We start from the raw sequence: 26,840 nt of genomic DNA, 5'->3' as shown, positions 1-26,840 counted from the left end.
TCTAATAGAGATGAATTTAGCAACGCTGAGCGTCAAACTTTTTAGCAGTCAGGTTGCTCTCCGTCGGCCGGGGTTAGCCGAAGAGATCATATTACACCCAGAGGAGGCGCTCGCAGAATGGGTGGTGCCTGCCCCCAAATCAGCCCCCACCAATTTAACTTAGTTTGTGGTTATGCTGCCCTCCTGCCCTTCCCTGCAGCTTGCCTAGCCAAGCTAAAATATTTACATATAGAGTGGGTGTTACATAGAGCCTAGTTACATACTAGGCTCCATTGAAAAAGCAGAGCACCTGTCAACCATTATTTACATATTAATGTATCAGCAGCCAATGGGAAGGCTTGGGTTTTGTTTTCAAAAGGTGGGCTGGGCTTAAAATGACCTACCGTAGAAGTATATTCTGAAGGCATCATGCTGATTGACAGCTCTGACAGCCAATCAGAGTGCCAGGTTCATTTCCAAAGGAAGAAGGCGGTAGCCTTTTTTGCACACAGCAGAGTGAGTGCTAGAATTTCACTCACTTTTACCTGACGGGCTCTGAACTTTTATTCTTCCCAGTGTGAGAAAGTGCTGCTTTGTTTGCTGTAGCCTGCAAAAATAATTATTTTCTTACTCTGTTTGTGTGAGAGCCTAACTCAGCATGGCTTACACACACAAATGTAAGGAGCGGTTTGCTTTCCTTATTTATTGGTTGTTGGCTGAGGGGTCATTGTTGTTTTGTGTGGCAGACAAAATGAGAAGGAACTAGGAGGGGCTGCTTGCTGCCCGGCAGAGTATTTTTCCTTTACCAGGCTCAGTTGCAAGACTTTTGGTGGGAGAAGAGCTGGTCTCTTGATAGCAAGTATGAATTGTCCCCTTTACTAAGCAGGTTCCTGGTTTGCTGTTGAATGGGAGACTATATGTGAGCACTGTTAAGATATTCCCCTTAGGAAAGAGTATCTGAGGTTCTAGGTTCCCTGTCTTCCTGGCAGCGGCTCCAGTAGGGCTGAAAGAGGTGCCTGCTTGCAGCCTTGGAGAAGCTGCTGCCAGTCAGTGTAGGCAATACTTTACTGAGCTAGAGGGACCAAGGGTCTGTCTCAGTATAAGGCAGCTTCTTATGTTGTATAGCAATACAGTCAAGGATGTGATGCTACTGGAGACATGAAAGATCTGGAATGGAACAGGTGGGAAGAGGGAAAAGGTGATGGGGAATTTGTGGTGGTGAGGCAGGAATTAGTAGGAAGGAGTTGTTGGCGGTGAAGCTTTATTTTGTGGAGTGAAGGATAATATATAGAGGGGGAAGTTGATGTTTTCTTTAAACCTAAAGGAGAAAATATGAGGGGACTTTGAATTATTGGCTAGGGGAGAGCTGCCTAGGAGGTGCTACCTGTAGTTATTCCCCTAATAAGAAATGGATCCCTGACAGGACAGTCAGTTAAAGGAGCAACAGATGAGGCTGATCTGTAAGACAGTCAGTCTGAATCCTCTCTCTCTCCTATCCCAGCCCCTTTGCTTTGGAGGTGGATGGCAAGTGTGTGTTTGTGTACTGGTTTTGTATGCACTGTGGTGTGTTATATCCTGTACCCAGATATAGCTTATAAGACTGAACCAAAAGGGGAGAAGTGTGACTAAGAGCAAGCTGTGAGCCCTATAAGGGGCTAGTCTGTTAATGAAATGATGCTTGGCATGGCTTGCAGCCCTACAGTTCTAAAGGCTCCATTATTGCTTCTGCTCCATTCATGACCTACTTCTCTTCTGATATTCTAATGATAAAGTTGGCATTGTGCAGTGGTTAGAGTGTGGGAGACTGGGGAGACCTGAACTTAAGTCCCCATTCAGCCATGAAACCACTGGGTTACTCTGGGTCAGTCACTCAATACAACTTGTGTATTGCTGATTTTGTCCCTGAATATAGAGTACTGAGGAGATGGGTTTTTTGATACTGTGCAAAGGGTAAGCAGCAGCCCCTCTCTCTCTCTCTCTCTCTCTCTCTCTCCTGCCACCCTAACCCCATCAGCTTCCCCCACTCCCCAGTGGTCTGGCAGTATGATGTCCATTGCTGTGCCAGCACAGAACCAATTTCCCAGATAATGGCAAATTGCCCCCTTGAGATTGCTGTACACACTACAAAAGTCTATACAGTAGACTTCTTCAAATGTTATGTGAGGGCTTCTTTTGGTGGATGTGACATTTGTGTGTTCACGCCATTACTGTACTACGAAATGAAATACACAGATTTTCAACCAATCTTGACTTTTTTGGGTACCCTGCTCATGATCATATGTACACACAAACACTGTGATGCTTTGATAAAGCTTATTTTCTGGTACTCAAGTGAGACTGACTGCTCTGCTATTCCCTGGCTCACTCTTAGCCCTCTTGAATTGTTTTTAATGTACCCTTTCATTTATCCCTTGAGTAATTTGTCAACCATGCTTCATATTGTGTCTTAGCCATCCTGACTTTGACTCTGCTTGTTTGCGCTTTGTATAAGAGAGAGTGATCACTGTTCCCTCCAATCTTATTTATCTGAGTGCAGAATGCGTTTTGTTCTGGACAGCAATATCAAGGCAGTGTGTGAGTGCAGAGTGGAGCCTTCTTGATTCAACCTGAGCGGAATCTAAAATTAACTGAGTGGACAGACATCAAAAAGCTTGTGAGCGTGTGCACGTGCCTTAGAGGGAACAGTGAGAGTGACTCAATGTGTGTTAAACACTTATGTAAAGCGGTAAAAAGCTGATCGTCACCTTAAGTGGTGCAGCAGGGAACTGCTTGACTAACAAGCAGAAGGTTGCCAGTTCGAATCCCCGCTGGTGTGTTTCCCAGACTATGAGAAACACCTCTATCGGACAGCAGTGATATAGGAAGATGCTGAAAGGCATCATCATCTCATACTGCGTGGGAGGAGGCAATGGGAAACCCCCTCCTGTATTCTACCAAAGAAAACCACAGGGCTCTGTGGGCGCCAGGAGTCGAAATCAACTTGATGGCATACTTTACACTTTATAGAAATAAAGCCTTAACTGCAGAGGTTTAAGCACTTCTCTTTCAATAATGTGATTAATCAAGGAACCATTACATATCAACTAGCAACCATAAGCAAGTCTGCTTAGAAATAAATCCCACGAACCAGTTAGCTTTAATTCTTAATGAATTGCCTTGTTGGCCAGAAGATATAAAGGAGCACAACCTGTTTTGCGCAAGTATGGTGTTGTCAATTTGAAGCGCAGCATATCCTGGGCCTTGTAGTTTCTGTGGGGGACTTGAGTGAGGTGAGTAATGACAAAGGAGTAGAGCCAGTAGCAGTTTCTGTGGCTTAGTGCTCTGTGACTAGGGTTGCTATGTCTCCCGAAATTTAGGGTAGCCCCTGGATTTTGGCTCCTCCACCTGGCTGCTAAATGTCTGTTTTACACTGATTTCAAATGCACTTCCCGGATTTTACTCTGGATCCGATCATATGGGAGGGCAGAGGGGAAAGTATACAAATCTGTCAAATAAATAAATAAAATGCAAATTAGTTGCGACATAATTTGCATAATATGCAAATTCGGCCACTCGAATTTGGGAAGCTTGAATATGGCAACCCTACTTGTGACCCACATAGTGTACTCCTTTTTTTTTAAACCGTATGACAAAGATTATTTTTGTCACCGTTTGTTTGAACTTGAGTTCAGTAACTACCACCATGGTTCCTCCACAACAAAGGCCCTGCTCCGCCGGGAGCAACCTTCTCCTATAGCCGCCTTCTACTGCTATAACAGGAACCGACGTCCGACTCCGTGCTCCGGCTTAAAACATGGGAAGTGGGGAAGGTTCAGCAACCATGTCTGACACAGAGATAGGAAACGGCCAAACAGAAGCATCTCATTGTCTTCATTTCCTATTTCCTTTCATAATAAGCCATTTTTAAATGTCCTTTGCGGTGAAAGTAAGACGTGGTGATAGAAACCAGTGGAGAACTCAAAGAGTTTAGTTTAGCTGGAATTGGGCCCCAGCGTATTCACTACTGCAAACAAAACTTAGCAGCCAAGAATGGAGGGTATGGATTTTCTAATTCGGCTCTTTTTTTCTTCTCATGTGGGCGCTTAGTTATGCCTATGGCGCCCAGTAGCACCATGCTTGCTACCGAAATTCAACTTGGTTTTCTTACTCTATTTATTTCCTAGCTCTATGAACTGATGTGTCCGTGCCACGCCTGCGAAATGAAGGCGGAGACTTGTGGCGACAAACCTCCGCGTCAAAGCGGAATGACGTTTTCCTTTTGCGTCACAACCGCTGAGACGCAAAAAGGTAAGCTTTCAGCCGAGCTCGTTCGTCTGTCAGGCCACTGAGGAGAACGAGGCCTGTGAGAGGAGCCCGCTGACGACGGCCTTGGTCCCCAGCAGTAGGTTGTTTCTTTTCTTTCTTTCTTTCTTTCTTTTTTTCCGTTTTGGGCCGTTGCCTGGACACGCTTCGGCTCCTGCTCAGTGAGTACCGTGCAGCAGACTGGCCCGCTCTTCGGTTGCTGTGGGTATCCGGGCGGCTCAGCTCGCCACGTACTCGCAATTGTTTACATGTACACAGCGGGTTACGTGTAGTGTACATTAGGGCTCAGTTACAGCCGCATTCGATCTGTGGGGCTTTCTGTGAGCCCTCTGGAAGTAGGTCCTATCTCTGTTACGTTTATCAACTTCCACTCACCCCAAACAGAGGCTTGGGGGGGGGGTTCCTCAGAACTGGTTCTGTGTGTGGATTTTATGCATAATTAACTAAAATCATGTGATTAACTGGCTAAGATTTCTTTAATTGTGCTCTAGCCCTCATGATTGTACAGAAGCAGATTATTCTGGACCAGTATGTAGGTTCTGTTGTGATTTCATGTGACTTCAAAATCATGTGTTTTTACTCATTTTTCTATGAAGTGCAGCGTTCCAAGGATATATTGGATGCACTTTCATTTCAAAGTGGGTCCCATTAACTCTCATTATGAACTGAGAGTGTGCCCTGGAACATGCCACAAATTCTTGTGGGCGTGAAATACTTTTGCAGTAAGTAGAACAATATGGAACAAATTGCCTGAGAGAAGAAATGCGTAGATCATGGTGACCAAGTTCCTGTCCTTGCAAATGCAAGAAGGATGCATTTGTTAGGCTAAATAGTAAATTTTTATTTTTATTTAGCTATTATATCCCTCTCCAAATTTTTGTCTCTGGGAGGTTTACACTAAAATAACATGAATTAAAAATTTAAAACAATAACAGGTTTTATAAATCTGATTAAAAGCATGGATGAATAAATGTGTATTCACAGCCTTTTAAAAAGCTCTTAGAGATGGGAAGGCTTATATTTCTACAGGGAGTATATTCCAAAGTCTCAGGGCAGCAACGGAGAAGGCCCATTCCTGAGTAGCCAACAGATGAGCTAGTGGCAACTGCAGATCAAATCCAATCAATCTTTATTACGGTCATAGACCAGCATACATTACAGGGGAAGGATACAGTCAATAAAAGTCATTAAAAGGCATGAAAGTCAAAAAGGCATAAGAAGACATAAAAGGACATAAGAGGGTGAGGATTACATAGAAAGTTATATAAACTGCATAAAATTGCATAAGATTGCCCACAGGGACCATATCATTAATAAAAATGCATAAAAGACATAGAGGCGTAAAAGGCATAAAAAGACATGAAGGGGTAAGGATTGCATTTTTGAAAAATTATATTAAAAGCATTTAAAATATACAAGGGCAGCTGTAAGGAAGGTCGAAATTTTATCACTTAGATAAAGCGAGGGGCTGTTAAGCTGTAAAACTATAATGGTGCTAGGTTATCATGAAGTGCTCTGTGGTAGCAAGCTACAGGTGCACTGGAGTTAAGCTGTAAAGTTGGGCGCTGAGCATGAGCTAGAGGTCATCATCCATCAGATTTTCAGTGCTGTTGCGCAGAACCTGTCAGTGCTATATGTGATGGCAGGAATGATATCAGAAAGCAGTAAAGAGGTGTAAAATTGTCCCATTTTACCTGGGTACTTGTGTAGTAACAGCAGGATGTGGGTGGATCGAATGTCCCTGTAATACAAGCACTGAAGAAGGACATGCTCTGATGTTTCTACATGTCTGGAGTTGCAGGGACATTGTCATTCCGAAAGTGGGATCTTTCTGAATTGTCACTCAAGCACGGCTGAGGGGAGAACGCGGCACCATGCCAGAGTGAAGGCCCTCCTTGGTTTTGTAGCAACTGTAGACAGATCTCAGATAATCTCAACAGGCAGTGGGCTCATAACGGAGAAGATGCTCTTTTAAATACCCTGGGCCTAAGCTGTTTAGGGTTTTATAGGTTAACCAGCACCTTATATTTTGCCCAGAAACATATTGGTGGCCAGTGTTGTTCTTTTAATATAGAAGTATTATGATCTCTTCGAGATGACCCACAGACCAACCTTGTTGCTGCATTTTGCACCAGTTGCAGTTACCAAACCATGTACAAAGGCAGCTCCACACAGGGCACATTTCAGTAATCAAGTCTGGAGATTACCAGCATATTCACTACTGCTCAGAGGTTGTTTATCTCAAACGGATGCAGCTGGCATATCAGCCAAAGCATTTATGACCTCTATCTCAGCTGAGACACCAACGGGAGGTTTGGATCCAGAAGCACTCCCAGACTCTGTACCTGTTCCTTCTGGGGGAGTATTACCCATCCAGGACAGGCAGATCATAGTTGTCTCCTGAGCTGCACAATAGATACCTCCCATCTTATTTGGATTCAGTCTCAGTCTGTATCCCTCATCTAGCCCATTATCTCCTCCAGGCAGGCATTTAGGGAGGTTATGCCTCTTCCTGGTTGAAGAGGTCTCCATATTGACATGGAGACGTAGATTTGGGTGTCATCAGCATACTGATAGCACCCTGCACCAAATCTTCTGATGATCTCTCCCAGTGGTTTCATGTAGATGTTAAAAAGCATTGGAGGCAGTATGAATCCTTCTGGCACTCCATACAGAAGCTCTTCTTCTGAAGAACAGTCTCCAAGTACAACAACGTGTGGAATCTGCCTGAAAGGTAGGAGCAGAACCACTGTAAAGTGATTATTAAATAATAAGTACTCCTACACAGTTGCTGTCTAAGCATCCAAGAGAAATATATACTCTGTGCACCTGATCAGCCAGAAGACAGCTGACTCCATTAGTTGAGGACTGCCATGCTACCAGAAGAGGCAGATATTTTGACTTTAGCATGGAACTCACATGTACAAAGGCCCCATTCACATCTGTAGTTAGCTGGTGAAGCTTTTATTTGCATGTATTCAAACTGATTTTGGCAAAATATATAACAAGCAAACATAAACTATAGCAATCCAAACAATATCTGGATGCAGCACGTAAATAAAATATTAGATACATCCAGTGAAAAATCCCAAATAAAAAACATTATACCCTTTCAGAATCCACCCCCCCAACAAGATGCAGCATATTCTTAGATAAATTTTCTTCTGACACTAATTATAGTAGCTGAAAATTGAGTAGTTTTAATAGTTATGTAGCGTTTTGTCCACACAACAGATGCATCACATCTGAGACTGAACTTCTTATGTATTTTTACAGAATGTGCCCCAGTTATAATTCCTTCTCCCTTCTGTGTGATATTGCATAACAGCATATACAAGATCTTATTTCGATCTAGAAGCACAGGAAGAGATACATTCAATATAAGGCAGATTTTTATATCTTCCTGCAAGAACAGCTGATGGCATCAAATTTAGTCCAGTTTTAGTGAAGGCTATCCTATCTCTCTAAATTTCCTTGAGATCACATCTTAAGGCAAAATAAATATATGAAATATTTCTGTATAGTGATGCTATCAGAGACTGATGCCACTGTTCTGTCACTTAGGAGGAATATGTCCAACCAACACTAGCCAAGTAATTTTTTTTTTTTGCGTACAATATCTCCACACTCTGCATATTGTTGCAAGAAGCCTAGTGACACCAATAAAGATGAGATAAACCTTTTCCAGGACTGAGTAGTCATCTTTTTCCTAATACATCACTGAAAATAATTTTCAACCAATGATCCAATAACCAATAATCGTCAACCATTTGTGTACCACTGTTGGTAATGACATCTATAGGACATATAGATAGTTCATACCAAATATAGTTTCAACAAATGAAACATGACAAAAAATGTATCATATCTGAAATCTCATGTGTTATATTAGTGAGGAAAGGACATTAGGGCATTGATGGGAGCAAGAAGATGAAATATAGTGTCGGGAGGGTCTTGTCACAATGGTTTTGATGTTTAATACAGTATATTTTTGTTGCTCTCACAACTTGTTTCTTTTTCTTTTTAGGATGGCCTCTCTTTGTGTTTAGCATTTTCTCCCCATTTTTTCTTTATAAAGCCTATGCCTTGTGTAACTGTTAACACCAACAATCACCCACTGTCAATATTTTTTTCTTTCTCCCTTCCTCCTCCCCTCACCATTTCTTCCAGTTCTTTCTCATTGTCCTCCCAATAAACTTCCAGTGTCATTGGCTGTGCCCTGTTGAATGACAGAAAGTGAAGAATCTCCTTTCAGAACCTTTGTTTGAACAGTCCATGGCTGCAAAGTGTACTTGCTCTCTGCTTTGAGGGTGGTTTTTGTTTCTGGGGGAGAGATCTGAGATTCCTCTCCCCCCAAATCTTAGGGTTTTGGGGGGAGGGGTATGTTTTTTCCCTCCCAACACCCCCAAATGTACCACACACCCTTAATGGGGGCTTGCGGAGGCTCTGTTCCTATCCACATGCTCTCTTAGCAGACAGCAATATATTGATTGATTAATGTCATTATGTAGTGTCTGGCTCTTGGCCTTCAGCAACAAGGACACACACATACCCTCTGACTATGCATTTAATTGGCCAGGAGAGAGTAGACCCCTATTAGAAATAATTGGTGCTGTAGCCATCTCCAACCAGTCTATGGCAGGGTTCCCAACTTTGGGTCCTCAGATGTTGATGGACTACAAAGGCAATTGTGACTGAGAATAATGGGAGTTGTAGGCCAACAACATCTGAGGATCCAAAGTTGGGAACTCCTGATGGGTTTATCTGGTTTTTATCATTTTATTGTTGTTGGCTGTCTTAGGTATTTTATTGTAAAAAGATGGCATAAAGATATTGAATGACAGGGATGCCTTACTCTGACAGGTTCTTCCCTTGTGGTTCAGACAAAACTAAAATACTAAGTCAGGTTGTTTTTCTGTAAATTATGTCTAGACCTGTGGCAAATACTAATTGAGCCATTGATTGTTATGTTTTCTAGAACATCAACTGTTGTGTTCTTAATCTCCCTTCAGACAATAACAACTCTGTATCAGAAATCATAGCTAAATCCTTGCTGATAGCTACAGGGATGAGAGCCAAAACTATTATTAATCAAATATAATCATTCTGGTTCATTTGGAATATACTCAGGTCACCTAAATCCTATATGCTTGGTGGAATATAGCCTTTTTAAATATGAGAGTTAAAACATAACATAACATAATTATTCACAATATAAGGCCCGGGGGCCGGATTCAGCCCGCAGGGACTATTTTACTGGCCCCCAGGTATCTTGCAGCAACACAGGAGCTGAAAACTGCCTTATAGCGCCATCCTATGCATGGTTTCTCAGAAATATGTTCCATGATGTACCCAGTGAGGCTTACTCCCATGTAAGCATGCCTTGGATTGCAGCCTGAAAGCAATGACAGTTTAGAGAGATGAGAGGAGTTGGCATTTATTTTGGGCTGGCTTGCACTCCAGGGGCCCCACTGACTGAGCAGGGACAGGACCTATTTTCTGGCCACAATTTCTTGGTTAAAACTATGGGTCTGTTGACAGGGGGAATAGATCCACAAGTAACTAATGATATTTTTAATTTTAATGTAATAATGTGCTAAAAGGAGCCAGCATGGTGTAGTGGTTAGAGTGCTGGACTAGGACCAGGGAGACCTGAGTTCAAATCCCCATTCAGCCATGATACTAGCTGGGTGGCTCTGGGCCAGTCACATCTCTCTCAGCCTAACCTACTTCACAGGGTTGTTGTGAGGATAAACTTAAGTATGTAGTACACTGCTCTGGGCTCCTTGGAGGAAGAGCGGGATATAAAATGTAATAAAAATAAATAAATAAATAAAAATTGACCTCGGCCCTTGCACGCCAAGTTGTGTATGGTTCTGGGCCACTAGGGCATTTGAGTTGTGCAGCCCTATATTACAATGATGTGTATTTATATTTTATATTTTATATTTATATTTATATTTATTATTAATTACATATATAAACTGCCCTATCCAGAGGCTCTGGGTGGAAACATTACATCACTTTGTTGAGGTCTGTTAACTGGATTAATTCAGGAGTACATAATTACTGTACATAATTACAGGGGTTTTGTTCCCACATATTACCATGGGTAAGGAAACTGGATAATGAATCATTGAGTCTATAGATAGGACCATGGGGATTAGGTTCCCAGACTTAAAAAAACAACAACAAAAACCCACCCCAAACTTACCCCCAAACTGAAAACGGGCCATATGAAGGGCCTTACCATGGTCCGTGGACCTTTTGGAGTCCAAGGACCACTTAGTCGCTTAAGTTCCAAGAATTCTGTAAAAAATTGTGGGGGTGGGGGGGTTGCTGGGTTTTTTTTTGTGGGGGGTGCTGTGTTTTTAATGAACCATAAAATGGTTCCCAGGCTCAAAGTGGCAGCCAGAAATTATCTCCAAGGTCGTTTCCAGCCACCCACGGACACCTGGGATTAACCCCTTTTATGCCTTTTTCACTCGCATATGCCGAGGTCGGGTGTTAATTACCTGGCCACACATACGTGAAACTACAGATGTTGCATCTGCATATAAGTGGTCCACTGTACCCCTTATTCATATTTTTAAAATAATACAATCATGTAAAATCGGTTAAATTCTTTCAGGTTTGTGTGTTCCACTTTTTAGAAAAAATGGCTGATACATCAATGGAAATGTTTTCAAATGTTCTGGAGTCTCAAATGCTTCAGACAACCAAGATTGTAGAAGAACAAGTTGATGCAGAGCTGCAAAAACTGGACCAGATGGATGAAGATGAGCTGGAACTCTTAAAACAAAGAAGACTTGAAACATTAAAGAAAGCCCAGCAACAGAAACAGGTAACTCTTCTGTATTATTATAAATAGTAATTACATATGTAAGTACTTGAAGCATTTCACATATATTATCTCAGTAATCTTTACAACAGTTCTGTAAATTGGGTTAGTATCCATCTGACAAAGTTGTTGTGAGGATAAATATAACCATGTACACCACTCTGGGCTCCTCAGAGGTAGAGCGGGATATAAACACAGTGGCCAACGTAACACCAATTTTCAAAAAGGGATCCATGGAAAACCTGGGGAACTAGGCTGGTTAGCTTAATGTCTGTTGCAGGCAAATTAATGAAAAGTATTCTCAAGGACAAAACTGTTAAGCATATAGAAGAACAGGCCCTGCTGAGGGAGAACCAGCATGACTTCTGCAAAAGTAATTGCCTCGCCAATCTTTTGTAGTTCTTTGAGAGTGTCAACAGGTGTGTAGATAAAGGTGATCCAATTGACATAGTTTATCTGGACTTACAAAAAGCTTTTGACAGTTCCTCATCAAAGACTCTTGAGAAAAATTAGAAGTCATGGCATAAGGGGACAGGTTCATGTGTGGTTTGGTAAGTGGTTGAAGGACAGAGGGTAGGAATAAATGGACAGTTCTCTAAATCGAGGGAAGTAAGTAGGAATTCCTAGGGTTCTCTACTGGGACCGGTGCTTTTAATTTGTTCATAAATGACCTAGAAGTTGTGGTAAGCAGCAAGGTGGCCAAATTTGCAGATGACACCAAACTATTTAGGGTAGTGAAATCCAAAAGAGATTGCGAGGAGCTCCAAAAGGATCTCTCCAAATGGGAGTGGGCAACAAAATGGCAAATTTGGTTCGATGTTAGCAAGTGTAAAGTGATGCATATTGGGGCAAAAAACCTTCAACTTCACATGTACACCGATGGGGTCTGAGCTGTTGGTGACTGACCAGGAGAAGGAGCTTGGGGTTGTGATGGATAGATAGTTGAAAGTGTCTACTCAGTGTGCAGCAGTTGTGAAAAAGGCCAGTTCCATGCTTGGAATCATTCGGAAGGGGGTTAAAAATAAAAGTCCTAATATTCTAAAGCTCCATCATCTGGAATCTACCTGAGAGATAGGAGCGGAACCACTGCAAAGCAGTGCCCCCTATCCCCAACTCCCCCAGGCAATCCAGAAGGATACCATGGTCAATGGTACCAAACGCCACCGAGAGATCCAAAAGAACCAGCAGAGTCACACTCCCTCTGTTGATTGCCCAGTAAAGGTCATCCATTGGGCCAACCAAGCCTGTCTCAACCCCATAGCCAACTCTAAAGCCAGTTTGAAATGGGTCTAGATAATCAGTTTCCTCCAAAAACACCTGGAGCTGGTCGACGAACACCTTCTCAATCACCTTGCCCAACCAAGGGAAATTGGAGATTGGCCTGTAACTATCCTTTGCTAAGGGGTCCAGGGAAGGCTTCTTAAGAAGCAGTCTAACCATTGCCTCCTTCAGACAAGGAGGCACCCTCCCCTCCCTCAGCGATGCATTTATGATATTAACTAGACCACCTCCAACAATCTCCCTGCTAGATAGAAGCAGCCAACTCAGGCAAGGATCCAGAGGACAGGTGGTAGGCCCCACCGCTCCAAGCAGCTTGTCCATATCCTCAAGAGTCACAGTTTGAAACTGATCCAACCTAATATTGCAAGAGGGATTCCTGGACACTTTCTTCATAGACCTTGCAGAAATAGTGGAGTCCAAGTCAGCCCGGATACAGGAGATTTTGTCCGCAAAGAACCCATTAAAAGCGTCACAGCAGAATGACCCCGAGGACTGATTTAAAACAGAAGGAGCAGAGATTAAACTCCTCACAACCCGGGATAGTTCTGCTGAACGCGAACCTGCAGACGCAATGCGTGTAGACCAAAATCCTTTTTTTGCTGCATGCACCGCTACCGCATAAGCCTTCAAATGAGTCACATGCCTCATCCTGTCAGATTCGAACCGAGTTCTCCTCCACTTGCCTTCTAGTCGCCTACCCAACCGCTTCAGCCCCTGCAACTCCTCAGTATACCAAGGGGCCATTTTTTAAACAGGTCAGAAGGGACGCTTAGGAGCAATCATGCCCTGATGGGTTCCCTGTTCCAGGTTACCACCAGGGCACTGACATTAAAACAATAAATAGAATTTAAGTTATGGAGGAATTATAATTATTCCTGATGTGTTTTTGTATTTCACAGGTAGCTTTACCTCTCTTGGCATAATAAGCAGTACCTAAATATTTCATACTAACTTTTTTCTCATAAACAGGAATGGCTTTCAAAAGGACATGGGGAATACAGAGAGATCCCCAGTGAGAGAGATTTTTTCCAAGAAGTGAAGGAGAGTAAAAATGTGGTCTGCCACTTCTATAGAGATACAACTTTCAGGTATAATAAACTTCTTGAAAGTTTTTTTTTTTAGTGCAAAAAATCTACCAAAATAGATCAGTTATTGAAAAAAACCACTTTAGAAACTCCATCTTTCATAGCTGACTAAATCTAATTCCCTGGTTTAGTGAACTTTTGTTAAGGCATTGAACTTTTCAGTCCAAATAAACACCCAGCTGTTTTCAACTGTGTGAACGAGAGAGCCCTGTTGTGAGTGAAGTGTTCACTTACAAAGGGAACACAGCACAGTAGGAGTCCTCTAGAAAGATTATTAGCAGTGGGGGGTGTTGAAAGCAAGTTTGTCATTGAATTTAATGGGACTTCGGTTAGGTACAGCTAACTTTTCTCATTGCTTTCAGTGATGCTTAGTCATGATTATCTTTCTTTGGATACAACCATCGCTCCTATTTTAGGTCTAGTTAGATATGCTTAAAGTGATCCTATGCATGTTTGTTCACAAGTAAGTTCCACTGAGTTCATGTGGCCTTACTCCTTCTTGCACATATAAAATTGCAGTCCTGTTCTTGGTGACTTTATGAGTACTTATGCACGCAGACATAGCCATGGTTGTTAATTTAGTATCGCAAGGGCAGTTAGCTGCATACACATTTCTATATGTAACCTAGCCATAGCTAATAATAATTTCAGAGATGGCAGCATATTTGCTAAATAGTCACGATACCATTTCAGTAATCTATTTGTATGCTTATCAAAATACTTGTCTCTTACCAGTAGTAAAACAAATCCCCTGCCAAATAAAGTTCATCATCATCAAGAATGTATTGATGCTAAAACGAGACTTAGCATCTACACTTCATTGTGAAGTATTTCAATTATTTTTTGTTTGTTTTTCTTCAGATGCATAATATTAGATAAGCATTTAGCAGCATTGGCAAAAAAGCACATTGAGACCAAGTTCATCAAGTTAAATGCTGAAAAATCTCCATTTCTGTGTGAGAAACTTCACATCAAAGTAATCCCCACACTAGCACTTGTAAAAGATGGGAAAACACAGGATTACATAGTTGGTTTTACTGATCTTGGTAACACAGATGACTTCGCCACAGAGACTTTGGAGTGGAGATTAGGCTGTGCAAACATAATCAACTACAGGTAACAAATTATTTTTCTAAAAACAAAATATTAAAGCTACTATATGCAAAATGAGAGAATATTTTTTTCTGGCAAGGTAGTAAACCCAATTTGGATTGGTGGATGGTGGTTCCAGGATGGTTAGTTTCAGGTTAGCTTAGTTGTATTGATTAAGAAATGTGCTTTATTGGTTATATTCAGCCACAACACTTAACTACTGTGATTTGGTATTATGAGAAAAATTAGGCACAAGCCTTGGGCTTGCATGCTCCCTCCACACATGAGGGGAGGAGACTAGAAGCTTCTATTTCTGGCTTGTAGCAAACCATAATTTGTGTCTGAACTCAGCAAAATGTGACTTGTCACAAGCCAGGAACAAAATACCTAATCTCCCATGTTTCCCTCAGAAAGGAGAAATGCACAAGCCCAAAATTCATGTCTGTTCACTTGTTTGTGGAAATGCAAGGTGTAGGGAAGGATATTCCTGAACAAATAATATCCTTTTGGTAGATCACACTTTTAATTCACAAAGACAGTGCTTATCCAGTGCTCTGCTTAGTAATGATGCACAGTACTGATGGAGAATGAAAAAGCAGAAGGTGTGTCCCTTCTGCTATAATTAGGAGTGTGCTACTTTTCAGCCTCAGGTAGTTATGCTCGAAGAGAACATTTTCTGGTTTATTATATCTGACTCCTATTGCTTTAGTTGCTGCCTTTTAGTTAGTACCAACATTAAAAACCAATCAAGAAATTGCAAATGTACCGGCAAACCAAACCTCGGCATTTGCCAACCCAGCATCCACAGTTCTGCGTATCTGCAGTCGGGTCACTGACAACCGACCTTGGCATATGCAGAAGAAAAGGGGTCCGCAAAGGATTAATTTCACACATCTGTGGGTTCAGAATGGCCAGAAGTGACATTTCTGGCCACCATTTTCAGGAGCCACTTTGTGGTCCATTTGTTTAATTTTAAAAAACTAAACATGATTTTTCACATGAAAATGCCACATTTTGGACTTTGGGGGGCATTGTTGGACACCTGGAGTTGCTTGGACCATGGCAGGGCACTTTTCCCCTCCATTTCTAGGGCTCCCTTCTTCCCCCCCCCTCTTTTTTCTTTTTTCCCTGTGTTTCGCCTTTTTCTGCACCTCCAGGAATCTAACCAACCCTCAAGTCCCAATGACGCATTATCCAATGACTACATTATCCATGGTTGCAGTGGAGAACGGAACCCTCATGGATAATTGGTTTCACCTGTATGTTTAGCCACTTTGGGTGTTTTGTAGGAAATTAAAAAGTGTGATAAAAAATTATCAGATAAGTAAAATATAATTGTCCTTGTGTGTTTGCCAGACCTAAGAGGCTCTATTTGGAAGTTTGTCCTAATGGGACTTGTTTCCAGAAAGGCATGCATAAGATTGCAACCTAATTCTAGAAACTGCTTCTTCTGGCAGTAGCTGTTTTATATTAACATTTTTCCCCCTTCCTAGTGGCAACTTGATGGAACCACCCTTCCAGAACCAAAAGAAGTTTGGAACCAGTTTCACAAAGCTGGATAAGAAAACGATCAGAGGAAAGAAATATGATTCAGATTCTGATGATGACTAGATGTCATGATGATATTTGTAAATCATCTTTTCTTTTAAGCTTGATACATTTCTATGAATGTTTTTATAAAACTCTTTGTTTTCAGTACATTTGCACATAATGCTCATTTTCTAAACAGTTCTATATAACTCATAAGAAGAAATCTTAAATATTTTTTCCTCTGCAAATGTCAATTTTAGCCTGAAAAATCTGAGCCCATTTGAACTAAGTTACCTAAGAAATGAATTTCAGCATTTAAATTACTTTTAAAATAGTTCTTCAGACTGTGTTTGTACTTTATACCATTTCCCACTGGAATATTGATAAGGACGTGTGGCAAGAATTGTTCAGCTTGTATGATGATGCTACAAATCTGACATTGCCTAACTTTACTACATTGCATATTATTAAACCATCTTATAGTACAATCCTGTCCATGGTTACTCAGAAGTAAGTTCCATTGTATTCAGTGAGGCCTTTATTCCCAAGCAAATGTGCTTAGGATTTGAGCCTTAGCCTCTCTTTTTAGCCTACTTTCTAGTTGGCTTATGAGATCACTCTGCATTGTGTCTGTCCCTGTCCCTGTCCCTCCCCATCAACTTCACAATGCCTGAGCCAATATGAACCATACTGGGTACAGTTGTAGGGACACAATGACACCTCAACAGTGTAGTTTGTGATGATGTAATCCACCCCAATTCAAGATGGCAGAGGTATAAACATTTGAGGTGCAAGTGGGCTAACCTGTGAACCGCCTAACCGATTTGAATCAAATTAGGTACAGTTGTACTGAGTGACATAGTTTGTGGTGTTTTCATCCACCCCAGTTCAAAATGGCGGACACATAAACATTTGAGGCTCAAGTGAGCTAACTTGTGAACCGTCTAACTGATTTGAATCAAATTTGCTACAACTGTAGGGACACATATGGATGCCCTAGTGGTGTAGTTTGTGATGATAGGAACATAGGAAGCTTCTGCTCTTCCCATAGCGGCTCCATCCCCTGAAGGGAATATCTTACAGTGCTCACACTTCTAGTCTCCCATTCATATTCAGCCAGGGCAGACCCTGCTTAGCTAAGGGAACAAGTCATGCTTGCTACCACAAGACCAGCTCTCCTGTCTAAGATGGTGGATGTGTGAACTATTGGGGTACAAGTACACTAACTTGGGGATTGTTCAACCAATTTGAACAAAATTTGGTACAGTTGTAGTGAGTGACAGTCAGGGACACTTCAGTGATGTAGTTTGTAATGATGTCATCCTCCCCTCATCCAAGATGGTGGACATGTGCACATTTGAGGTGCAAGAGGTCTAATTTGTGGACCTCAATTTGACCCACATTTAGTCCAGTTGTAAGGATAATGAAAGGAAAGTAGGCAGATTAGTTCTTATTAGAACAACTTGTTATAATAATCAGGGCTGCAATTCTATATGCACTTATCTGTGAGTAAGCTCTATTGAATACAGTGGCAGGTATTTCTGAGTAAAAATGCTCTGAAGTTTACCAACTATGTACACTGCATGTTAAAGCTGAATCAACAGGTAAAGAGCATATGGCAACACTTATACTGAATACCTTGCTTACAGGATGATTTAATATAATTCTTTGTTTCAGAGAACAAGCTCATTTAAAAAAAAAAGCCCAGGGGAAATATTCTCTTGATCATAATATGAATGCAATTTAATAGATTTTTGCACTGCTGTTCTGCACGGAGTGCCTCTGTATTACAATACACTACACAGGAGTGCCTGTCCGTTATGGGTGGAGAGGTAAAACAGCATTCTGTCAAGTTATTTCACTTGACACACACACACACCCCACCCTTTTGTGGCTTCTCAGCTTTCTGATTGTATTATTTGTGCTAAAAGGGGCATTGTTACATTCAGAATTGTTTCCTCCACAACTATTTCATTTATTTTAATCGAATCCATGTAATGGCTAAGTTTTAAGGAGTATAAGCTGAAAAGCAGACATGAAACATCAAGACCACAGTTGAGTGTCTCCCCCATCCCAGCCTCTGTCCCCATCTTTATAATGGGATTTTTTGGCTCCAAATAGGGAAGCACAGATTGATTGAATTGCTTCGCAAAAGTTCTCTTTAGATGATCAGTCTTCCATACAACACTCTTCCATGGATTAGTTGAAATAAATAGGTTTTGAATTTCTGCAAATTAAGAACAAAGAGGGCCCCATAATGTCAGATTTAGACATGATGCTCAGATCAGTTGGAGTGTTTGTGAGGAGAAAAGGGGAGAGGGAGAGTAAAGAGCTTCTACCTTGGTTGTTGCCCTGGAACAAGGGGCTTCTGCCATGGCTGGCTGGGGAAATGCTTCCACCCTCCCAAAGAAGGAGAAATGTCTTCAAAGTGTAACCATTACAGTTGAATAGTTTAACTCTTGTCTCTGAGGTAAATAGAACAGGTCTTGCTTCATCTCTGGCTGCTTCCGTTTTGTCCATTTTACCTCAGCACGGGTAGGCCTCTGTGCTCCTGTACAACTTTTAGCACCTTCCAACCTTGTTCCTCATAAGGGGGAAGGGCTGCTGAGTTCCTTGTAAAGGCCAGAACATTTAACAGTCGCATGACAGGCAGAGACTTAACAGGTGCAACTTTGACTAATGTGTGACAGTTCAAGCAGTTTACATTCTGCCTGTGTTTCAGTTTGACAGCTAGAGCTGAAGTGAGTAATGGTTCTGCTCCTGGTAGCCATTGCCACCACCAGCCCTGCTCTGGCTGTCATTTCCATTCTAGCTGCTGGCTGCAGCAGCAGCACTCCAGCCACCATTGCTGCTTCCGGCCGTGCTCTGGACACCATTACTTCCACTGGGCCCACTTTAGCCACTTTGTGCACCAGTAAGAAGTAGAATGACCTCTTTCCTCAGTGGAACAGGAAAAAAAATGCGAAGAGGCAATGCTCATTTATTTAACACAGGCCCCCTCTGATGTGTTCATGCCAATATGGCACCTGATTTTAAGAAGCAAGGGAACTAAAGCAAAAAACCTTTGGATTATAGGATAGTTATGGGTGTGACAACCCCAACTGAGCTCTAAAAAGTGAGGAGATTTTATGACCCATGATGGTCATGTCATGGGGGCGTGAGACTTGAGGTCATCTGAGATACCGCACTGGCTTACAAAATCATAACCATGGAAACACAATTTGGCTTGGTCCTCCATACTTCACTCTACTCCCTGCATAGGCTGTGTAGCTAACAACACTCAACATATGCTCAGATGTTAATGTCACAGTAATTCAAACTTTTCTGTTGCCATTGGCCTATACGGGTAGCAGATGGGAACATGGAGGACTAGCCAAATTGTGTTTCCATGGTTATGATTTTGCATGCTAATGAGCAATACAATATCTCAGACTGAACATCAGGTCTCATGCCCCCATGGTTTGAACATTATGGCCAATTGAATCTCATTGTTTTTAGAGCTACCCCTCCCATAATTATCCTATAAACAAAAGGGTTTTTGCTTTAATTGAACTGGCATATTTTCCAGAAGAATTCCTACCATCTTGGAATATCTAAGACCCCTTGGGGATCTAACAGTCTAGCTGTTAGGTGGATGAGCTTTTTTGTGCTTATAAATGTCTGTGCTGGCAAACGTTTAAATGCTTTGGGGGTAAATGGGCCTGTATGGTTCTTACAGATACCGTTGATCAAGCAAATTGGAGATAACTCACTTATTGAGGCAAACCTTCCCAGAAAAATTGAAACAGCAATCCAGTCAAACCAATTGAGCATACCTATGACTCTTCTCCTAGAGTTACTCCTGCTCTATCAGAGGCTGGAAGAATTGAGCCAATATGACAGAAGTGGTGCTGGGTAGATTATTACATCCATCTAGCTCTCTCCTGGGATGTCCCCCTCCTCCCTCCCCTTTTCTTTTTAAGGAAGGTGAGGAAACTGCCCAAATGGGGATGACTGAGCTAATAAATATCTGCCAGTCACAGCCTGCCTTTTGCTTAGTAGCATACATAGCTGTGCTCTACCTTACCTGCCAGATTGGTCAATGATGGTGAGCAAGATGGACTGAGGTAGATGATTTAATGGCCTGACTTGCTTCATATGTTCAAATGTTTCTGTCAGAAGGAAGCAGTAGGCAGACTACTTCTAGGTGGTATAAATAGGAAGGGGGTTAAGAGATTTTGAAGGGTAGTGGGGTTGGAGGATTGGGTAATGCAGTGCGGGGGAGTACTTAAAAGATGTTCTGAGGGCTCAAAGAGGGGAGTTGTGTTTTAGGCTATGTGTGAGTCCAGAAGTAAGCATAGTTGATAGGTGCAGTCTTTGTGTGCCATCAGATTAATAGGGTAGCAACTGCCATAGGAGGTGCAAAACCCATCTGGCTATGGCACAATAGGTCAGCAATATTTTTCTCCTTTATGTTCATGTAAATTGAAATACAATAATGTTAATTCTAATACTAATGTGTTTGTTTCTTTATTTACTTGATTTTCAGACCTCCTTTCCACTGCAGTTCTCAAGGCAGTGTATGGCGATAGAAACAAAATACAATGAACATAATAAAATAAAAAGAACACACAGCATCAATTCCACACATAAGACAACAGCATAATTAATCAGCAGAAAAATGCCAATTTAAACAAAAAGGTCTTTGTGTACAGGAGGAGGCCACAGTAGGGGTGTTCCACATGTCTTAAAAGGGAGGGAGTTATACAATCTGAGCTCTACCAGTAAGAAGTTTATTGTAAACAGATCGTAACACACATGTTAAAACATAATAAAGTAGCATAGAACATTATCACTAAAACAACATGCATAAAAATAAAAAGAGATACAGGTAAAATGATGATTCTAAATACCTAACTAGTTACAACTCTAATAGAGACAATTCAAGTAAAAGCTAGTCCTGGAACTACAACTTAGACAGCTAGTTAGCAGGTACAGTTCTCTTTCTATTTATTATTATTATTATTATTATTATTTTACATATATATCCCGCTCTTCCTCCATGGAACCCAGAGCTGTATACTATGCCAAACCATTTCCCTGAGTGGTATTTTAAAAGACAATAGAGTAAAAATGACCACTTGGTAACTAACATAAGGAAACACATCTGCCAGTAAATAATTGACACATTCTATTTCAGGATCTGTTGTCCACCAATGAGAAGGCCTGTCCTGAGTCACCATCGGGTATTATCTCTTGATAAAGGTGGTACCCTTCAAAGATTACTGCATGTTGTCCAATCTGCTATATTTCATAGGGTTGATTTATCAAATGTACCAGGGCACATTAATGTGCTACAAATGAACCTGAAGAATACCTCGAAAAACTAAACCACTGTGTTGCATTTATCTATCACCTTGGACAGATGCCCATTGGAGCAGGAAGGCAGTAACAATCCAGCCCTGTCTCTAATAATATATGGGCAGTGACCTCATCCTGTTGGACTAAGGACACACAGTGATTTTCTGATGCAGCCTGCACTTCGAGTGTAGAGAAATTCCAGAACCACCACCCCCACAGTCCTAAGAGAGAGACCACACCTCAGTGGAAGAGTGTATACTTTGCATACAGAAAGTATGAGGTTGAATCCCTGACATCTCCAGGTAGAGCTGGGAAAGACTCCTTTCTGAAAGTCAATAGAGTCATTGTCAGTCAGTGTAGACAATTCTGAACTAAATGATCAAATGATTTGACTCAGTAAAAGGCAGTTTCATATGTTTATCCCTGAGCTCTGATTGATTAGATTATGGGGAGGGTGAGATGCCAGACAATAAATGGGTCATTCTGCGGTTGCAAGGAGGATGTCTGCCCCCATTACATCAGAGAAATGGTTTGGCATAGTCCTCTTCTTCATATGCCTGTTTATTACATGCTGGGAGCCTTGTTCTGTGGGGGAGCATTTGAAAATGTTAACCTCCACTGTGAAGCAGTATATTTGACAATTCTGTTACCTCATTATACCTAATATGTAGAATGGCACTAAGTACAAATTTTACTTAAGCTACCATACTGGGACAAGACATTTATGGAGTTATTCTGGTCCCTGCAGAGCTGGATCACAAAATATTACAGTAAGGTCTGTGAAAGAACCTTCCTAAATTAGATATTTAAGCTCCTATGCCTGAATTCAGAACTGCAAGTTATTTGCTGACTTCATGGTTGAACAGCTGATCCTCACCCCAATTACTGATTAGATGTGTGCACTTGTTCTCAAATAGCCTCTAAAAATTAAAATATCTAACCCCAAATGGTAACTAACAATACCTGGGGCCAAACTAGACATTACGTTAATTGCATTATTGTCTAGTCTGGAGCTTATTTTAAAAGCACCTGGATAGGGGCCCATATTTGGACTGTGGTGTGGAGGTAGGTAGTGTTTTACTGTTACTTCCATGTTGTATTAAAAATGCCCCTCCACCCCACTGAAGCTGCTGTGAGCCTCTGAAGGTGCCATTGCAGCAAATTGCATCTTTGGGGACACAGCAACTTCAGTAGGGATTTTGGGCACAAACAGAAGTAAAGGGTTAAACATCCCTTACCTCTGCAGTCCTAAGCTGGATTGGGCATAGCACTTATTTTTACTTCAGGATACATCCCAGTCTAGACAATAGTTGAGATTTTTTTATACCCAAGAAGATCCCCGTTAGCCTTGCCTGACCAGAACTTAGCTGTGGGGATCAGGTTCATGTTCAGTTGTTTGCCCACTGCCTAGAAAATGAAACACACACTCCAAAAAATAAAGTTAGAATTTTTATTTAAGTTAAAAGGGCTAGCCTAAAGATTGGAAAACATTAAAGAGTTCAGTAGGCATCTCACTCCAGGCATGTCTTGGCAACACAGAGGATTGAATCTAGAACAGGAGACCTGATGAAAAATGTGAATAAAAATAACAAAAAACTATAGCCAGAGCTTAAGGCTCAAAGCTAGGAAAAATAAAAGGAGGGAAACATTCCAGAAAACTCAAATCCATGACTTAAACTCTTATAGTCCTTTTCTTCAGAGCAAGGTATTAGCCTCCCCAGCCCTCATGGGTGTTTTGCTGTTAAACTGCATTGCACGCCAGCTCTTCTTGCTATTTCTGCTGTTTCAATTCTTGCAAGATCAATTCTACTATTGTAACCATCTATTCATTCATATTAAGCTTGAATACAGGATTGTTGTGTCAACATCTGTGAGAGAAGAAGCAGCACCAAGGATACTGGACACTCAGCTTGCTGACAGATTTGCTTGCTGACCTTGCTGAAGTGTAACCGTGAATAGTAGATTAGTGGAACCCAAGGTATCCTATTAGCTACTCCTATGTATAAGAACTATAGCCTAAAAACTAATGAACTTTATTCTGCAGCCTATGGATTCCTGATGAATTGTTGCATTCTGCTTTAGGTATCTGGCATGTGTCGCTTGTATAGTAAAATAGCCCAGGTACAACCTTTCCCCTGAGTCTCTAATCTGGGAAAGCTGGTAAAGGCTCGATGGCCAAAGAACCAGACAGGGAAAGTGCTGATTATAGAACAATTAGTGTCTAACTACCAAGGCCGAAGAGCCAAGCTAAGGAGAACTTGGCAACAAGTTGCCTGAACATTCCGGAGTGCGGAAGGCAAGAGGACTAATTATAACAGACAAGAGGGCAAAGGGGAAGAACACCTGAGTACTGAACTTGGAAAGAAAGCATCGAGTTGTCATAATTGTTTCCTTGATGGATGTGAAGGGTGACCCTGTTGACACATTAGAGGGTATAAAACCTGAGGACTTTGAACTAAATGCCCAGAGGGCAGATCCAGGAGGTGCATCTTCACCCTCTCCTCAAACTGCAGTGTCCTCATACCCCTGCTTTGTGCATCTCATCTTTTCTTCAAGCTCCAGCATCTGTAATCATTGGGAGAAACCTTGATCTGGCCAATCAATTGGTTTCCCTGCACCTTTGATAACAGAGTTTACCTGCTCCCTCTCCCCCACCCCACCCCCACAACCTCAGATAAGCTGCTTGTATTAGAGTTAGGTAAATTAGCTTTGCTTGCCAGGAACCTATATCTATTGTACCACTCCAAGTCTATTTCCTTAAGTAAAATAATAAAAGACAATCTGGTTTGGTTCCTTGAGTCTCCTCATACATCCACGGGGTGAACCCCTCTTAGTTGTCAGTCAATGGTACAATGATATATTGGTGGGACACTGGTGCGTTGGTGCAGTGATTGTGCCCTGTTGAATCAAGGGTCCTCAGGCAGAATTAGGGCATTAAACTCACAGGTATAAACTGATACGCAGGGGTGTTAAGTTGACCTGCTGGTATAAACTGGTATCTGGAGTACTGGTTAATTTTGCTCACTAGCCGACCCCGCACAGAGCATCTGTGCTCTCTTTGAGGCCAGCGGTTACCTCTTCCCCCCCCCCACCTTCTACCCCAGTCTCTGCTTCCTGACCATGGCCGGCCTGTGCCAGGCCCAGCCACCTCTCCTCCCCACCACCATTTCTCCCCCACCCCCGGGCCTTGCCTCCGCGGCCGGGTCTGCCACCGCCGCTGCTTGCCTCCACAGCTGGACCGGGCCTGCCACCTCTGGCCTGCACAGCTAGGCCTGCTGCCGCCACGGCAACCAATTCTCCTGGGCACACCTCAGCCAATCAGTCACCTCTGCCGCCCAGCCAATCAGCTGGGTGCTGGAATGCACATTCCAAGGCACACCCAGGAGAATTAAATATATAGGTGTGGGTATATTGGTATGCAGGAGTGTTTAGTCAGCTCACTGGTAATAGCTGGTACCCAAAGCACCTGGTAGCAAACTGACTGAAAGAGAAGGGGCATAACAATATCTGTTAAGTTTTGATAGGTTACTTCAAATTAGCAGATCACACCCATATTAATCAGAAAGACATCATTTTAGAATATGCTAAAAGTTGGTTACCTGTTGCATCGTTTGCAAATATATATTGGGATTAGGTGAGATCAGCAATTATTTAGGATCGAAAAGCAAACTTTTAGTGGAAAAATCTGTCTGTGTTTTTATGGTATTTCCAGTCCAAAACAGCCTAACTATAGCTCCTCATCTGCCTAACTGACCCTTAGCCATGCTAAACTTCCCTTTCTTCTTAGCTACAAAGCCTACAAAGCAATCTTTAAAAAATAACTTGTGCTGTCAGCAAGGCATATATGAACAGACTTGAAACAAAGATTAAAGTGGATCTTGATTAAATGCATAGAAGCCTCTTACTTGATAAAGTGATCAAATAATAAGATAATTTGACTAATATTTTATATAAGGGATTTTTGAGGCACTTAATAAATTGTGGTTTGCAGTAATGTCTAGAGCCAACTAGACATTAAATGTGTCATTGTGAAGGAGAATGGGGCTTGTATTTTTATTTATTTATTTATTGGTTCTCCGGGGTTTTTAACTGTTTAAATGTTTTAACTGTTAATTGGTTTTATGCTGGTTTTTATCATTTTGATTTTAATTGTTTTTATTTTGATGTAAAACGCCCTGAGCCATTTTATTTATTATTTTATTTTATTTTATTTTATTTTAACAACACATTTTTATACCGCCCAAAACGCAAGTTCTCTGGAAGGGTTACAAGACAATAAAAACAACCAATTAAAAGATTAACACATTTCAACAGATAAAATTTACAATGTTAAAACTATTAAAACACAATTAAAACAATATCTAATTAAAAGCCTGGATGAACAAATGTGTCTTGACTGCCTTTTAAAAAGTTGTAAGAGATGGGGAGGCTCTTATTTCAGCAGGAAGTGTGTTCCAAAGCCTCGGGGCAGCAGTGTGTGTGTGTGTGTGTGTGTGTGTGTGTGTGTATAAAAAAATACAAGTCCTTTGATGTATTCCAAAATGCAATCCACAATGTCCCTCAGAAATCCCTTATATAAAATAAGTCTGTCATAGCCCCGGTTAATACATTTGCAGTAGAGTTACTTCAATAGTGTGATCATGACATGTTATGTTAATATCATTCCTAGATTTTTATTTTTATTTTTTTGCCACAGGTCCCCAGAATAATTAACAAAAATGAAAAATACAAATAAGATACAGTAAATTAAAACAAAACAATTAACAATTAGCAGATCAGCAGTATCAATTAAACAGCCAGCCAGAATCACAAAACAGGAGAAAAATCATGTTCATGATAAATAACAACCTTTACCATCTGCTGGAAAAGGATGAGGCCAGAGGAGCCTTCCATTGGATAGCACTCCAGAGCCTAGGCACCACAGCAGAAAAGGCTCTGTCCTGCATACTACTGGCTTCATTGATCAGAACTGATCAGGGTCCTGTCTGAAGATCTTATGGGTGGGTAGAAATGTGGGAGCAAATTGTTCTTCAGATACCCATGCAATATCTGGATACCCGCCTGTGGGTATACAAATACAGACAGACAGCAAACACTGGCTGGAAATGAGCTCGGGAGAGCTCCCACAGCTTTCCAGAGCCTTGGCCACACCCCCTTTGCACATGATGTCACTTGCAAATGGGACATGGCACAGGCTCTGGCAAGCCCGTCTGAACCTTCCCGAGCTCATTTCCCTCCCAAGCTCATTTCATCTGGCTGGCTGCGTTTATTTCCCTTTTTCTCCCTCCAGTGAGCCTTTCCCCTGGCTCTGATCCCAGGTTTAAGAGCACACCACTCCTTTGAAGTAGGCTGCCACCAGTCGAAAACTGATTTAAAGCCACAGCCCAGGC

The 26,840-nt window shown here is 41.6% G+C and overlaps 1 protein-coding gene across 9 annotated transcripts; it reads left to right on the top strand.

Annotated features, from left to right (window-relative positions):
* Positions 1 to 396: 396 nt before the first annotated feature.
* Positions 397 to 20,600, top strand: TXNDC9 (thioredoxin domain containing 9). 9 transcript variants are annotated; one of them, XM_053307579.1, is made up of 6 exons: positions 397 to 495; positions 4,143 to 4,266; positions 10,935 to 11,125; positions 13,373 to 13,491; positions 14,350 to 14,604; positions 16,074 to 20,600. In XM_053307579.1, exons 1-6 carry the CDS (start codon positions 409 to 411, stop codon positions 16,189 to 16,191), a joined length of 894 nt encoding a protein of 297 aa, XP_053163554.1. In that variant the 5' UTR covers positions 397 to 408; the 3' UTR covers positions 16,192 to 20,600. The 9 variants fall into 9 exon arrangements, with proteins under 9 accessions (XP_053163554.1, XP_053163555.1, XP_053163562.1 ...); XM_053307580.1 differs by lacking the exon at positions 397 to 495 and adding an exon at positions 510 to 656; XM_053307587.1 differs by lacking the exon at positions 397 to 495 and adding an exon at positions 511 to 656 and having other exon boundaries at positions 4,143 to 4,360.
* Positions 20,601 to 26,840: the final 6,240 nt, after the last annotated feature.

This window comes from Hemicordylus capensis, chromosome 3 (assembly GCF_027244095.1).
Source record: "Hemicordylus capensis ecotype Gifberg chromosome 3, rHemCap1.1.pri, whole genome shotgun sequence".
Taxonomy (NCBI): Eukaryota; Metazoa; Chordata; class Lepidosauria; order Squamata; family Cordylidae; genus Hemicordylus; species Hemicordylus capensis.
The sequence above is the reverse complement of the archived record's forward strand: the minus strand, read 5'-3'. Positions and strand labels throughout refer to the sequence as shown.